At 43.5% G+C, this 14802-nt stretch overlaps 2 protein-coding genes across 12 annotated transcripts in view; one reads left to right on the forward strand and one right to left on the reverse strand.

Moving 5' to 3' along the window:
- TOP2B (DNA topoisomerase II beta) overlaps positions 1–9617 on the reverse strand; it is a 47475-nt gene extending 37858 nt beyond the window's left edge. For 4 of the 8 annotated variants that reach the window (XM_083467777.1, XM_083467775.1, XM_083467778.1 and 1 more), the window contains exon 1: positions 6603–7946. In XM_083467777.1, the coding sequence (XP_083323903.1) occupies positions 6603–6707 (105 nt within the window). In that variant the 5' untranslated portion in view covers positions 6708–7946. Of the gene's footprint in view, positions 1–6602; positions 7948–9519 lie in introns of those variants that run through there. The other 4 variants (XM_083467780.1, XM_083467779.1, XM_083467781.1 and 1 more) reach the window with 3 other exon arrangements.
- Positions 1–14802, forward strand: part of LOC310689957 (uncharacterized protein) — a 621685-nt gene that overhangs the window by 383845 nt on the left and 223038 nt on the right. The gene's annotated exons all lie outside the window — the stretch shown is intronic.

Raw genomic sequence — 14802 nt, forward strand, 5'->3', positions numbered from 1 at the left:
ATCCCGACGCAGCGCAGTACCGCTTAACTATAGTTTAAAGGTGAACCACACAGAGAATCATGGTCGCTTCACTCCTCCTATTCCTGCTGCTCCATTAGTAAGAGCTAAGCCATGGTTTGCCTTAGTGTAGTCTGAACTCAGAAGTGTGATTTGTCTCTCTCCCAAAGCACAAGCTGTAACCAAGCTCATAGCTCATGGATTACGGGGAGGGTGGGGGAGAGAGAAACCACAAGCCCAGCTTCAGACAGAACTCCAATACAAACCATGGTTAGGCTCCTATAATGCTGCACCACCACAGAAGGAGTGAAGCGGCTGTGATTTTCTCCCTCTGCACCAGCATGCTGCATTTTAAGACATAGTTAAGCTTAACCAGAATTCCAAGTGGTATGTGAATATGGCCAGTCTTATTGTTGTTCCAAGGTTGTAAAACACTTTGTAATGGCAAACTCTTATGTTTTAGACAGATATGCAACCTATTATTTCAGCAGTCTTGTGAGATTCCCACACATTTTCTTCGAGTCACCCACCCTCCACTCCCTTTAGATTAGCTTTTCCTGAGACTTTGCTGTGGACCTCTGGTTGGTCGCCCTGTTTAACCAGGGGGCCTGGTAGGAGTTTTTCCCAATTGGCTAAACTGGCCCGGCCTCTTGGATTTTTTTCGCCTACCTCGTAGCAACCGTCACAACTTTCGTGGTATTTGGCAGTTAGGCATTGGAATGTGTTGTTGGTGTTTCGGGGGGGCAAGGTGTGGCCATCGCCTTCCCCGACAATTTTGGGTATTCCGCTACAGGAATCCGGCGGTCGTGGATCCTGTCCGATCCCTGTGTGGCGGGGGGGCCATGGCATGACCCTTGGTGACATCAGGAGAGAGCTTATAGTTGTATTAGCATCAACAGGCTCCACCTTCTGGTGAATAAACCCCTTTGGGCTCACCCCTCTCCGAGTGGTTGGAGTCTAATGTTCCGTGGTCCAATGCCTAAGCCAATACCTTCTCACATGCTGTAATCAATAAAGTTGTGGCCTTTTCCTTACCCATTAACCTTACATACTGTGTCCACGTGTCTTTATTCCCCAAGCGGGGATCAGGTCCTCGAATCACAACGTATTATTTCAGCAGTCTTGTGAGATTCCAGATCAGACAAAGCTCTTATGCCTTTAAAGCAGTGTGCCTTTTTCAACTATTTCTTGGAGGTGTGGTCAAACATATATTTTAAACTGCATTGAAGTCTCTACTATGAAGTTTAATTTTTTTTTTAATGAACTACAACTGCTGCCTCACTTTTCCTACTTCTCATTGTCCGAGAACACCAAAATAGCACTTTAAAAAAACACACCAAACCAAAGAGTACAGTACTAATGGTAATGTTGGGTTTTAATTCACAAAGCCTAAGGTTGCAATTCTATGACTTGGGACTTACTCCTAAGTCAGCATATACAGATCCAAGATGTAAATGTGTTAAATTGGCTTGAGGACAGGAAAGGCTTCTACTCATAAGTTGACAGAATAGTTGGTTTGTTCCCAAATTATGAGACACTTATCATTACCTTTAAAGAAACCACCTTTTATTAGTTCCTAGTAAAAGGTCTTTAAGGTCATAAGTACATAGGGTATAAAATATTCTGATGTTCATGATTCAAACACTTTACAACTCCATCAGAAGAAAAGCTGTCTTGTAATATCTTAAAGTGATGTTTCTTTACGTACACACGAACCATATTATTTTACAAAACTATGGAACAGATAGTCCAGATCAGGTTCTCAGCTTTAACAGTTACACATTCTCTGTATTATCTCCTTGATCAACAACTAATCACAGATGGAAACATTTAAATATTTGCAGCCCTATACATCTCTTTGGGCACAGACGTCACCTGTTATATATGCTTGCAAGAAGAAAGTATTAGACCATCTTCAGCTGCCAGTAGCTATGGGAATTAAGGCTGCATTTGTTCCACCACTTCATAAATTAAATGCAGTTTTGGACTTGGTCTGCATGTCAGCTGTATTGTTTGTATGTGTCACTTGAGCATAGTAATAGATACAAGCTTTTCGAATGTCAGTGTAATTTCAAGCAAGCAAATGTATGGCCAGCAAAAGATGGATAGATGGATAGTACACATGTAACACTAACCCATGGTTTAGTGCTATGTGCATGAGCTGGAAAAAGCCTGAAGACACATGCACGCCCCATGAGATTTTTAGTGTTTACTTTAAGTTTCCATGCAACCTGGCTTTTAGGTATCTGAACTAAGTATCATGGTTTAAAATAAATACTGATAGGTTTCTAAACAAAACAATTTCAAACCCGTCATGAAGCTGGCTTGATAAACCAAAATTTGTTTTAAATCATCGCCTATTGGGCTGCTACACTAACAAGCCAGGATTTGTGGAAAGTAAAACTTGTATAGAATTCCATCAGACCATGTGGGAGGGGAGCGGAGGGGAGCATACAAGTCAAGGCTCAAACATAGCACTAAGCCAAGTTTTAGTGCTACATACATACATACAAGCCAATTATTTCTTGCTTTTAACCTCTGAGCAAAAATGGATGAAGTCTTGATATTTCGTTTACATTTCTTTTTTTTCTTTCCTTTCTATAAGAGGCCGCATGGATCAAATCTACCATGACTATATGCGTATTTGCTCTGGTTCTGTATTCTAGGAATGTGCTATTCCAAGATGTATTACTGGCATGATGTGCAGAAACATTCAATGTGAGAGTGCAGAAAATGAGGTCTTGCACAGGAAGCACAATAAAAGCTCTAGTTGTGTACCAATCTCCTTGCTTAAGGGGTTTTTGTTATGACAAAAAAGTTTTGCTAGAAAAGCTAATGTTAATAATGTATATAAAGCTAATGTATATAAAGTTAATGTACTTAAGGTCTGTATATTCCTTTTACAGATACAGTCTCCCCAACTTCTTTAATACACTGTAAATTGGCAAAGATACAAAATAGATTAGAGCAGATACCTCCCCTTGGATCGTTACATCCAGTATTCACAATGGGGAAAATCACTGTGAATCATTTCCAGTTTTAACTTTAATATTTATTGAAAAGAAACAGTTTACTCAACTTCCACAATTTATTCAGAAAAGTTTTGAGGGTATAACTTATTTTTTTAAAAAATGTAATTAAGTTTTTATACTAATATCAAAACATATTTAACGGGTATACACAATTTGGGGGGGGGGAGTTCCATTTAAGGATCCTAACTCCACTGCTTTACTGGTGTTATCCATAAGAAATTGCAAAAGGCATATCTGCCAAGGACGCTTGTACTAGTTTAACTCTGAAATGTAGTCATAATAAATAGTAATAATCTGTCAAAGACACCTTTGAACATTAATTCTTCCTTTAGCAGAGAGCTCACTATGTCTAGTGTTTGAGGCCTTGCCAATTTTTACCTACACAGAATCACAATTTTAATACAAATATGGTAAAGCAATGAAAGATCACTTTGAAAGCTGAAAGAACAAGGACTATGGAAGTAGCAGACAATTACAACAATACACACAAATAGCAATACTTTTTAGGAAAATGATTTAGTGCTCATGCATCACAAATGAAATAATCCCAGCCCTCAACTACTAAATTCAAAGTGCAAGTTCAAAGATAGTTGGGACTTTAGCTGGAACACTAATGCCATTGTGTCCATACTAAATGTTTTGCTCAATTTGCATTTCTGGACATATTTCTTTAAAAGTTAGTGGAGTTAATACATCATCCCAAATAGTGACCCTTATTACAGCTCCAATTTCAAAGTTACCGTATTTTTCGCTCTATAACACGCACCTGACCATAACACGCATGTAGTTTTTAGAGGAGGAAAACAAGAAAAAAATATTCTAAATGAAACAGTAGATGTATGATTTTTGTGGTTAATGCTGTGGCCACAGACATGTGATCTGATGGTGAGTTTGGGGTGACCCAGTGCAAAAATCCTGAGGATCCATGTGGATCCGTGCTTTGTAACCACGTTTTAAGTGGGGAGGGAAGGAAAAGCACTCAAGGGATAAGGAGCACGCGTGGGGTGGGTGGAGAAGCAGCTTTTCTGCGAGCTGAGCAGGGAGGGAAAGAGCACTGTGGCTTTAAAGGTATACTTAAGGTATTTGCCCTGTGCCTGGGGTTTTTTCCATTTAACAGTTTGCAGCCTTTTTCTTCTGTTCCTTGTTTTGAGGCAGAATAGATTTGAGCAAGTGAGGAGGACTTGGATTGCAGGGGATTTGCCATTAGCTGTGTAAAAGCTCTCCTCCTTGCAGCCTTCTACTTTGTTTGTACAGGTGGCTACTGGTATCAGGTTCAGTTTGAGTGATAAGCAGCCACCAGCAGCAATAAGCAGCAACAAAAAGCAGTAGGGGCACTAGGACCCAGACAATGCTCAAATCTATCCTGCCTGAAAACAGCTGAGAAGCGGGGGATAGCCTTTTCTTTTACTTCCTGGTTTTCACTGCGCTAGTGGCTCAGAGCTCCAGGTTGGTTTTGGGTTTTTTTTGCTGCTGGTTGCTTAAACTTTATCCTTCCTGATCCAAGCCCTCCTGTCCCTCTGCAGCCTCATTGCTCCGTTTAGAGAGCGCTGGGACCTTTGCTAGCTGAGGCTGCAGCAGCTGTTGCCGGCTACTTTAAAAGGGCCTGCCTTCTCCCGGCTTGTTATGGCTCCCGTCTGTCCCTCCTCGCGTGTAAGCGGCTGCTGCCCGCTTTGCTGGCATGGCTCTCCTTCCCTCCCTCCTCCTCAGCTCCTCCCCCTCCTCCTGGCTGTAAAGCAAGCAAAGCTAGAGCCGTGCAAAGCCCTGCAAGCGGCTCCGCTTTGCTTGACTGACGGCAGCCATGGCTCCGGTCGAGTGCATTCGCTCCGTAACACGCACAGGCATTTTCCCTTACTTTCTAGGAGCAAAAAACTGCGTGTTATGGAGCGAAAATTACGGTAATTTATTAAAGAAGCAAGACTAGAAAGCACTTAAGAATGACATTCCCTCAAAACTTTCCACTGGCTGGATACATGGACCTGCAAGTGCATCTGATAGATCTATGAGATTGACTAACTGTTTCAAATGCAAGTAGGCATATCTATCATTAAGTCAATCTGCTCATCAGAAGGTGGGTACCACTGCTATATGAAGCAACAAGGTGAAGACCATCCCTGCTCACAAATCCACTTATACAGTCCAGTCTACTGCTTGACAAAGCAAACTGGGACATTTACATTAATATCAGTTCTGCTCTTTGCACATGTCAACTGTTCCTCCAGCAAGTACAACAGAAGAACAAGGAATAGTTTGCCCTCCTGGTTATAGAAACATAGCCTACTTGTCAGCAAGGATTGCAATATTCCACGAGTTGCCTGGTGTCTTATTTTTAAAGCGTGGCTGCCACTATGTACCTAAAAATAGGCATCCTGGGACACACATAGAATTTGCCACTTTTCAATTTATAAAGAATAGCAACATTGTCTTTCCTTTACAGGACACCTGACTTAAAAGTGGAATGGAAATATTTTTGTTTTCAGAGCAAGAGTCCTAATGAAGTTAGGGTAGTAACATTGTAATACTAAATGAAGCTCTAGAGTAGCAGCAAGCCCATTGAAGAAAACTGCTCCTTTACACCATTGTGCTGTGTTGCCTTTTCTTGCCAGTTACATTAAGGAAGTGACCCTGGTTTGAACTCTCTGCTGAACAAGAGAAATAGAAGTAAATGACTGATTGGGGAACTGTATCCATTCAGCTATCTGCTCCCTCCTGGGGTCTTTCCAAATGGGATTTCTTTCAACTGGGCCAGAAACAGCATATCACAACCTCTAATCTTAAAAAACCCATCGTATGGCTTCATGACCACTTAACTCTCCCTTTCCCACTAAATTTTCCCCAGCAGAATACTCACTGTATTTTTATATCAAGATCCAAAAGCTGATCCTCTCATAATTTACCTATTTTGTGTAGGGACGGAGCTAAAGGTACTTGCACATAAGGACCCCAGTTTTCAGAAAACTGATAAATCCCAAATCCTTATTACTAGTTCAGGTGTGAATTCTGCAGTGGCCCAGCTGGAGAGACGGTTCACTTTCAGCCTGCTAGTTCAATGCTTTGGCTAGACGCGAAACAAATCTAAGAGGCCTTAAAAACTGTTTCAACCTTTCCACTCTGCAGGAATTGCGGGGTGGGAAGACCCCTCTTCTTATCAACTGATCAACAGAAACAAAATAGCCATGTGTACTCAAGAAGCACACTGAGTAAGAGTCAGTAACACAAGTGGGTGCCACATACCCCCCCCTAACTCTGCGAACCCCTGGCAGGCCACACACCCGTCCCCCCCCCCCCAAAAAGCCAGCAAGTGAAGGTCCCATAGCAGCAAAGCCAAGGGCTCCCATTCCCTCGCCAGAATCAGCAAACACCCAGCCCTGTACTTTCCACCCTGGAAGCAGCCTAGTCCTCCCCCTTCTCCCTTTCTCTCTGCATCCCCATTCTCCATCCCTGCAAGCATCTTCGCCGCTCCTCCATTATTTTCCCCGAGGCCTTCCGCCTCCCATTTCAAGCCAAGCCTGTTAAAGGAAAGCAACACCGCCGAGAAGGGAAGAGAAATCGAAAGAAAATGCCAAGGCAACTTACCACCCAGGTTAAACCCCCGCTGCCGCCGCCGCCGCCGCCGCCTCCTCCTCCTCCGCCGCCGCCTCCTCCTCCTCCTCCTCCACCACCTCCTCCTGATTTTGCCATTTTTTGGCCCTCACCTCAGTATAAATAATTATAAATATATATATATCTACAAAAGCCTTTTTTTCCCCAAAAAGAAAAGTGGGGGGAGGGGAAAGGGAAGCCACCCGCGGCCGGCACAGGGCTGCAGGCGCGCGCACGCACACACACGCTTCTCTCATGCACCGCAGATTTGGGGGGGGGGCGGCGGCGTGTGTGTATGGGGGGTGGGGGGTGTTCCTTCCCACACAGAGAAAGATCCTTTTCCCACCCAGCGCGCGCGCCCGCGCGCCCTCACACACACACACACACGCACGCACGCGCAGTCCGACGGGCCCCCAAGGTTGCCCTCACGCTAATGCGCGCGCGCGCACCCACACAACGAACAACCCCCCCCCTTTTTTTCCCCTCACACACACACTCTTTCGCTTTGTGGGCCGCGCGCCCGCCCGGCCGCGCGAACACTCACACCGCAGCCTCTCCTCCCTTGTCCCTCCTCCCTTCAAACGTCCAGCACGCAGGCGCGCGCCCACGGCCACGCGCGTAGTACCACCCCCCCGCCCTTTCCTGTCTCTATAGCTGGAGCTGAGGGCCACGGGCGTTTTATTTCACGTTTGAGCTTTTCACCTCAGCCTAAAATAGATAGATAAATAACGGCCGGCCGTCTGAAGGACGGAGTGTGTAGAAGGGTGACAAAAAAACCACCTCTCTCTCTCTCTCTCTCTCTCTCTCACACACACACACACACCCGGCCCGTGAGGGACCAGAATATGTCTTTTTTTAAAAAGAGCTCCTTTTCCGGCGCTGTTCTCGGCGGAAATGTTGGGCGGCGGCAGCGTAGACGAGAGCCGGCTTGAGGACCTCGTCCACACAGGCAGCTGAGGAACCCGCTCGGCTCCGAATTGGGAAGGAAGGACCCGCGGAGGCGGGCTCGGGGCGGAATTAAAAGGCCGCCCGGCCTAACCGCCAGAGGCTCCCTGCAAGCGCCGAGGCCCCAAAGCCTCAGACAATAACTGCGCTGCCCCTCCCCCCGCCCCACCGCCGTCCAGCATAAACCACCGCAGCCACCGAGCGCTCCCGGTTCCGCCCTTCCCTTCCCTGTCAACCAATTAGTGCCGCGCAAGTCTCATTTTCGGCCAATCGTTTAAAAAGAAAAAGCCCCCGTCAAACGGGCGTGCCTACGTCACCGCGTGCGGCAAGAAGACGCCTGCAATCGCTTGTACTTCCCCAATTGTGGTGAGGCGAGCCGCGAGGCCATGGCGCTGAGGTAAAAAAAAAGTACGGGAGAGCCACTGGTGCCTGGTAGCTTCAGCTGCGGGGTTCCCGGTCCAGGTCAGGGACAAAGCCTAACCGCCCGCCTAGACCAACTGAACTAAGCTAAGCGATTTAAGTACTACTGGACCCAATGGGACCCGCGTAAACACGCATAGGGATTCCTGTTCCTACATGGGTTTGTGCACTTGGGAATAGCTCTTCAAAACATGCCCGTGAGGAAGGACTGTTCCCAAACACGATAAATCATAGAATTGTAGAGTTGGAAAGGAATCACGAGGGACATCTAGTCAACCCCCCCCCCCGCAAAGCAGGAATCTCAGCTAAAGCATCTATGACAGATGACCTCTGCTTAAAAACCTCCAAGGAAGGAGACTCCACCACCTCCGGTGGGCGTCTGTTCTACTGCTGAACAGCTTTTACTGTCAGAAAGATTTTTTCCGAACGTTTAGCTGGAATCTCCTTTCTTGAAGCCATTGGTTCGAATCTCCTAATCCTCCCTCCAGAGCAGGAGAAAACAAGCATGCTACCTCTTCCATGTGGCAGCCCTAAAGATATTCAAAGATGGTTATCATATCTCCTCTCAGTCTCCTCTTTTCCAGGCTAAACATACCCAGCTCCTTCAAGCGCTGCTCGTAAGGCTTAGTTTCCACACCCTTGATCATCTTGGTTACTCTGCACACGTTCCAGCTTGTCAACATCCTTCTTAAATTGGGGTGCCCAGAATTGGACACAGTATTCCAGGAGTGGTCTGACCAAGGCAGAATAGAGTGGTCCCTTGGACACTATACCGGTACTTCTCTTGATGCAGCCCAGAATAGCATTAGCTTTCTTTGGTGCTGCATCACACTGTTGACACATGCTAAGCTTGTGGTCCACCAAGACCCCTAGATCCTTTTCACATGTACTGCTAGTAACCCAGTTGTCCCCCAACCTATATTTGTGCAGCTGGTTCTTCCTGCATAAGTGCATAACCTTAAATTTGTCCATATTGAAATTCATTTTGTTCGCTTGTGCCCAGTTCTCCAATCTGTTAAGGTATTTTTGAATTCTGATTCTGTCTTCTGCAGCATTAGCTACCCTTCCCAGTTTGGTACCGTCAGCAAATTTGATGAGCATCCTGTCAATTTCTTCATCCAAGTCATTTATAAAGATGTTTAATAACAACGGGCCCAGGACAGAACCTACGGCACCCCACTTCTCGCTTTTTTTCTAAGATGATGAGTACTCTTTGGGTTCGGTCAGTCAACCAGCTATGAATCCACCTAACAGTTACCTTGTTCAACCCACATTTTATCAGCTTCCTCACAAGAATAAATGGGGGACTTTGTCAAAAGCCTTACTGAAATCAAGATACACTATGTCCACAGCATTTCCCTGATCCACCAACTTTGTAATTCCATCAAAAAAAGAAATCAGATTGGTCTGGCATGACCTGGTTTTGAGAACCATGGTGGATCTTAGTAATCACAGCATCCTTTTCCAAATGCTCAAAGACCAACTGTTGAATTATGTGTTCTAGGATTAATGGTATCAATGTCAAGCTCACCAAGTTGATAGTTACCTGGGTCTTCCTTTCCCCCCTTTTTGAAGATGGGAACAACATTTGTCCGCCTCCAGTCTGTAGGGACCTCACTTGTTCTCTCTCCAACAATTCTCAAAGGCTCTGAAATTACACCCAGAAGCTCCTTTAGTACCCTTGGATGCAGCTCATCAGGCTCTGGAAATTTAAAGTAGCTAGGTGTTCCCTTACTACCTCTTTTCCTATCTTGGGCTGCAGCTCCCTCCTTACATCATTTATCTATGACCCTGAGATTAAGAATCTCATGCTCTACTAACTGAGCTATCCCATACGAATCTGAGATAAATATTTCATCAAACACCTTCAGTTTATCCTTTTCTCCCCCCTGCCCTTTCAGTGGTACTTTCCTGGTTTTGTGCCATTTTTCTCAAGGGCAGTCTGCTGAATCTTAAACTAAGTCAGGATGTTACAAGAACATGGATAACTGTGGCACAACTATGTTTTGTCTAGGAGGAGCTGCATCTGTTACAGAAAGGCCTTTTGTGCACAAATACATCCCAAGCAAACCAAAGACCTCCCCAGAACCAGCTAACAGCAGCTCCATGTTATGTGGATTAAGCTTCAGTTTATTATTTCTCATCTAGCCATTACTGATTCCATGCCTGATTCAGGTATAAAGAAAATATAGTTGGGAGTCATTAGCATATTGTTCACATCTCATTCCCATTCTCCAGACAATTTCATCCAGAGGTTTCGTGTAAATGTTTATGTAAGATAAAAACTTGAGGTTTCAAAGCACAAGTGCCATAGCACCAAACCACAATTCCCTCAGTCTTCTGGAATGTGCACACCAGGAAGAAGCAGAACCACTGCAAAACAGTACCTCCTATCTCCATCCTAGAAAGATCATCCACAAGGATTACATTTTTAGAAGAATCGAAACAAGCTAATGAGAGGTCTATGAGAAGCCACAAGACCACACTCCTCTGTTTTATGTATTTATTTTACTTATTAAATACATACACTTCCCTTCATCCAAAGATTACAGGGCGGTTTACAGTATAAAAACACAAAATACAAAACATAATAACAAACAAAACAATACTGTCTGCCACCAGTTTAAAAGGCCATAGACTGTTTAATTGGCCGGGAGAAAAGGGATTTGTTCGCCTGGCATCTTTCATCCATTGCAGATTATTTGTGAAGTGCCAAAGTCACACCTGAATACAGACTGAAATCAGATAATCAACTTCATCCAAGAGCACCCAGACATATGCAGACATAACTAATTCAAGCACGTTTCTCCCAAGAAAGATTGGCAACCAGCCAGTATTTATTAAAATTCCCTGTTATACACATATATAACCTTTCAAAATCCCCGTACTCTGAAATTACTACAAATAAGGATCTGCATAAGGCACTACAAATGTTTATGTGTTAGAAACATAAACATATATAGAAACATTTTATATCCTGCTCTTCTATGAAGAAGTAACTTGGGAGCCATTGCCTCTGGTTCAGAAGGTCTGGTTGAGAAAATGTGATACCATTGTTAAAACAGCTGTACTGCCTGCCCTACCTTGCCCAAGCCAGGTTCAAAGTTCTTGTATTCATTTGTAAAGCAAGTTAGATGTAGGGTACCTCAGGGATTACCTGAACACTTATATCCCAGCTTGATCACTGAGCTTATCTACAGGAGCATCACTGGCTGTTTAGAGTTGGCAAGCCTCCTTTGACTAGAAGAAACTGAGCCTTTGATGTCATCAGCCCAGTCCTGTGGAATACTCAACAAATAGAGATTTAGCAAGTGCCTTCTGTGCCAACTTTTACATGCCTGCTGAAAACTTTTCTATTCAGCCAGGCCTATGCAGGAAATTAAGAGTGCATTCCCCCCAAATGGGTTACTGACCTTTGTTTTTAACTTTTAGCTTGCTATGCATTTATTGTATGGTTTTATCTTATTTTCCAGATCATCATCAGAGCCTGCAGAAAATGCAGAAATAATGGTCTATCACCCTACAGGACTAGACAGCCATGCATGTCAGGTCATGGGAAGAATGTGATGAGACATGCTTATGCATTCACGAGACTCTCAGTTCAGGCTGTGGCAATATTGTGTTTCCCAAGACACACAATTATGTTCCACCATTGTCAAACCAGTATTACAGCTTTCAGGCATACGTTCCTGCTGTGCTCAATTCATATAATAAACCTTTATTTAGTGCACCCTAACTTTTATGCACAACACCATTCATTTATTTACTGAAAGTATTTTTATACTATACTTCAGCCAAAGAGGCTCCCAGAGCAGGCTTAAAATCTACAACACAGGACACACAAGGCAAAAGCAAACCCGGGTACCAGCTCTGAATGTTGCAAAGTTCTTAAAGAGATCAGCTGGGTCTCAAAAGTTCAGGGAGAAAAGTAGCAAAAAATGAGCTAATCTCTCAGCAGAGTGGATGGAATAGCTCTGCTTCCCATCTGATGGAAAAGAAAAGCCACATCTCTTATATAAATGGAATATAGGACATTAAATGTGCAGCAGAACGAGCTACTAGTTTTAGCCTAAGCTTTTATGAGTCTAGGTAGTTTCCTAGTCTATGGAAACTGATATCATCAATGGAGGCTGGGGGCCTTCCTATAGATAAGCTAAGGAAGTGTTTTACAATGGAGGTGGCTAGTTGATGGACTACAATTCCCCTCATCCTTTACCAGTGGCCATGCTGGCTGGAGCTGATGGGAGTAGGAGTCCAACAACATTTTGAGGGCACCATATTGGCTATCCCTCAGTGGCTGAACATTCCAGTCTCCAAGAATTAACATACTTTGACAAATATTGTTCAGTGTAGTTTAGACTACTAAGTTGCTGAATAAGAGTTCACTTGATTTGCATGGCTGACACTTTGGAAAAGAAACTACACCCCATATATAGCATTAAAGCATTGATTTTATCTCATACAGTATTAGGTGCAATTTTGAAATGCTTTGGCCCGGCTGGCACTATTCACCTTGATTTTAGGACTGGGTCTGAGGACAAAACTTTCTTATTTTGGCTGCAACAGACTAACATGGCAATCCTCTCAGAAACTTTAGCATATTACCGATATTCTTTTCTTTTTCTTTTTTTTACAATCCTGCTCCTTCACTGAACCTAACTAACCAAGTTTACCGGTCATTTTATTCATCTGATAATCTATAACCTGCACAAACTCATGCCACAATAAATGTGCTCGTCTGCAAGGTACCAAAGCCAGAGGGTTGTTATTCTTCACTATATGACAACTTCTTATGGAATGATCTTTTCCGTTCTGTGCACAGTAGGTTCAAACCCATGGGGAGAATACCTGCAATTGAATTGTTATCGGATTGCGGATCCCTTCTAGGTTTCCTAATATACAGGATGTTTGGACTGTACTGTTTTGAATTTATGAACTGTAAAGGCCCAAATAACATTCAAAACACAAAGAATTATTTTCCTTCAAAAAGTGCACATTTCCCCCAGTGCCCATCTCTTCATATTTTGTTTTAACTTAGCCTCTTTACTAAGCTATGTTGCCTGTATGTAGACTTCTGCTCACATAAAAATCTTCTGTTAAATGGAGAACGCAAGTCCAGTTGTGTATGCCAAACTGAGTTCAAAATTGCTTACGCTCTGGTATGTGTATAGGATTGCAGCATAATGACCATAGTAAAATATAGGGTTTAAAATTTGAATAGTGGATCTATTTCTAATATTTTTATTAAGAGGTTTTTAGTGATTTAAGCATGATTGCATTTGCAAAGCTTCAGTGTTCCTTTAGAAAGTCAATATAATAGGCAAAACATGTTTAAACCCTTATGATCACTTGTGCAATATGGAGGATCATTTTTAACTTTCTGTCTGTCCTTTTGAATGCCAAGACACTGGGTTGTATCCAACGTTAGTAATACTCAGAGTAGACCCATCAAAACAAATGGACATGACTTAGATCTATTAATTTCAATGGGTCTACTCGGAGTAGAACTTAGTTGGCTACATCCCTATAAACATGTCTATAATCGACTTTAGTTTCACACTGGTTTTATAGAATCATAGTAGAGCTGAAAGGAATCACAAGCATCAACTGGTCCAACTCCCTGCAATGCAGGAATCTTTCCCTCCAATGTGGGACTCAAACTCATGACTCTGAATTTTTTGTTGTTGTTTAGTCATGTCCAACTCTTCGTGACCCCATGGACCAGAGCATGCCAGGCACTCCTGTCTTCCACTGCCTCCCGCAGTTTGGTCAAACTCATGCTGGTAGCTTCAAGAACACTGTCCAAGCATCTCGTCCTTTGTCGTCCCCTTCTCCTTGTGCCCTCCATCTTTCCCAACATCAGGCTCTTTTCCAGGGAGTCTTCTCTTCTCATGAGGTGGCCAAAGTATTAGAGCCTCAGCTTCACGATCTGTCCTTCCAGTGAGCACTCAGAGCTGATTTCCTTCAGAATGGAGAGGTTTGATCTTCTTGCAGTCCATGGGACTCTCAAGAGTCTCCTCCAGCACCATAATTCAAAAGCATCAATTCTTTGGCGACCAGCCTTCTTTATAGTCCAGCTCTCACTTCCATACATCACTACTGGGAAAACCATAGCTTTAACTATACGGACCTTTGTTGGCAAGGTGATGTCTCTGCCTAGATAGCATCTTAAAAAGCAGAGACTCTGAATTTAGCTATGCTTAAGTCTCTTTGAAATCAACGGATAAATGAGTCACAAGTCCAATGAGACTTGGACCAGGGCCATTTCATCTACAGCAGCAAGTGTGCAAGAACAAAGCTTTCTGCAGCAACTTAAGGAAGCTAGCTAATAGTAAAATAGTGAGTTCAGCAATCGTAGTGCGCCTTGCACCAAACCCTGCTCGGATGCAACCCCCATTCATTTCTGTTGGATTGGCATTAAAACAAAAGCCAGTTAATATTGTGGCATAACACTTTTTTAAAAGCCAGTATAAGCATCCAGTGATCTGTGGCAGGCATGGAGCCCTCCCCAAAGTTTTTGCAATAACTTCAGTGGAGAGCCAGACATATGTGAATTCCTAGATTTGCTTGGAACATCATCTATTGACATGAAGTGCTTCTGCACTCAATTAATTTTATAGGCATTTTGGTACATACATACATGGGGGCCTAGATTGTCAAAGGTCTGTTTCTGCATGCATCAAGCTGACCCAAGACAGCATTTCTTGAGTGACTACAAGCAACGTAACAGAAGTAGCAGCTTTACAAAAACTGGGTAAATCCAAATTTATACAGTACAAGATATGCAAAAAGACGTTTTTTATTTATCACAATAAAAGCCAGAACAGGA

This window comes from Podarcis liolepis (genome assembly GCF_965112155.1).
Source record: "Podarcis liolepis genome assembly, chromosome: 12".
NCBI classification, from domain to species: domain Eukaryota; kingdom Metazoa; phylum Chordata; class Lepidosauria; order Squamata; family Lacertidae; genus Podarcis; species Podarcis liolepis.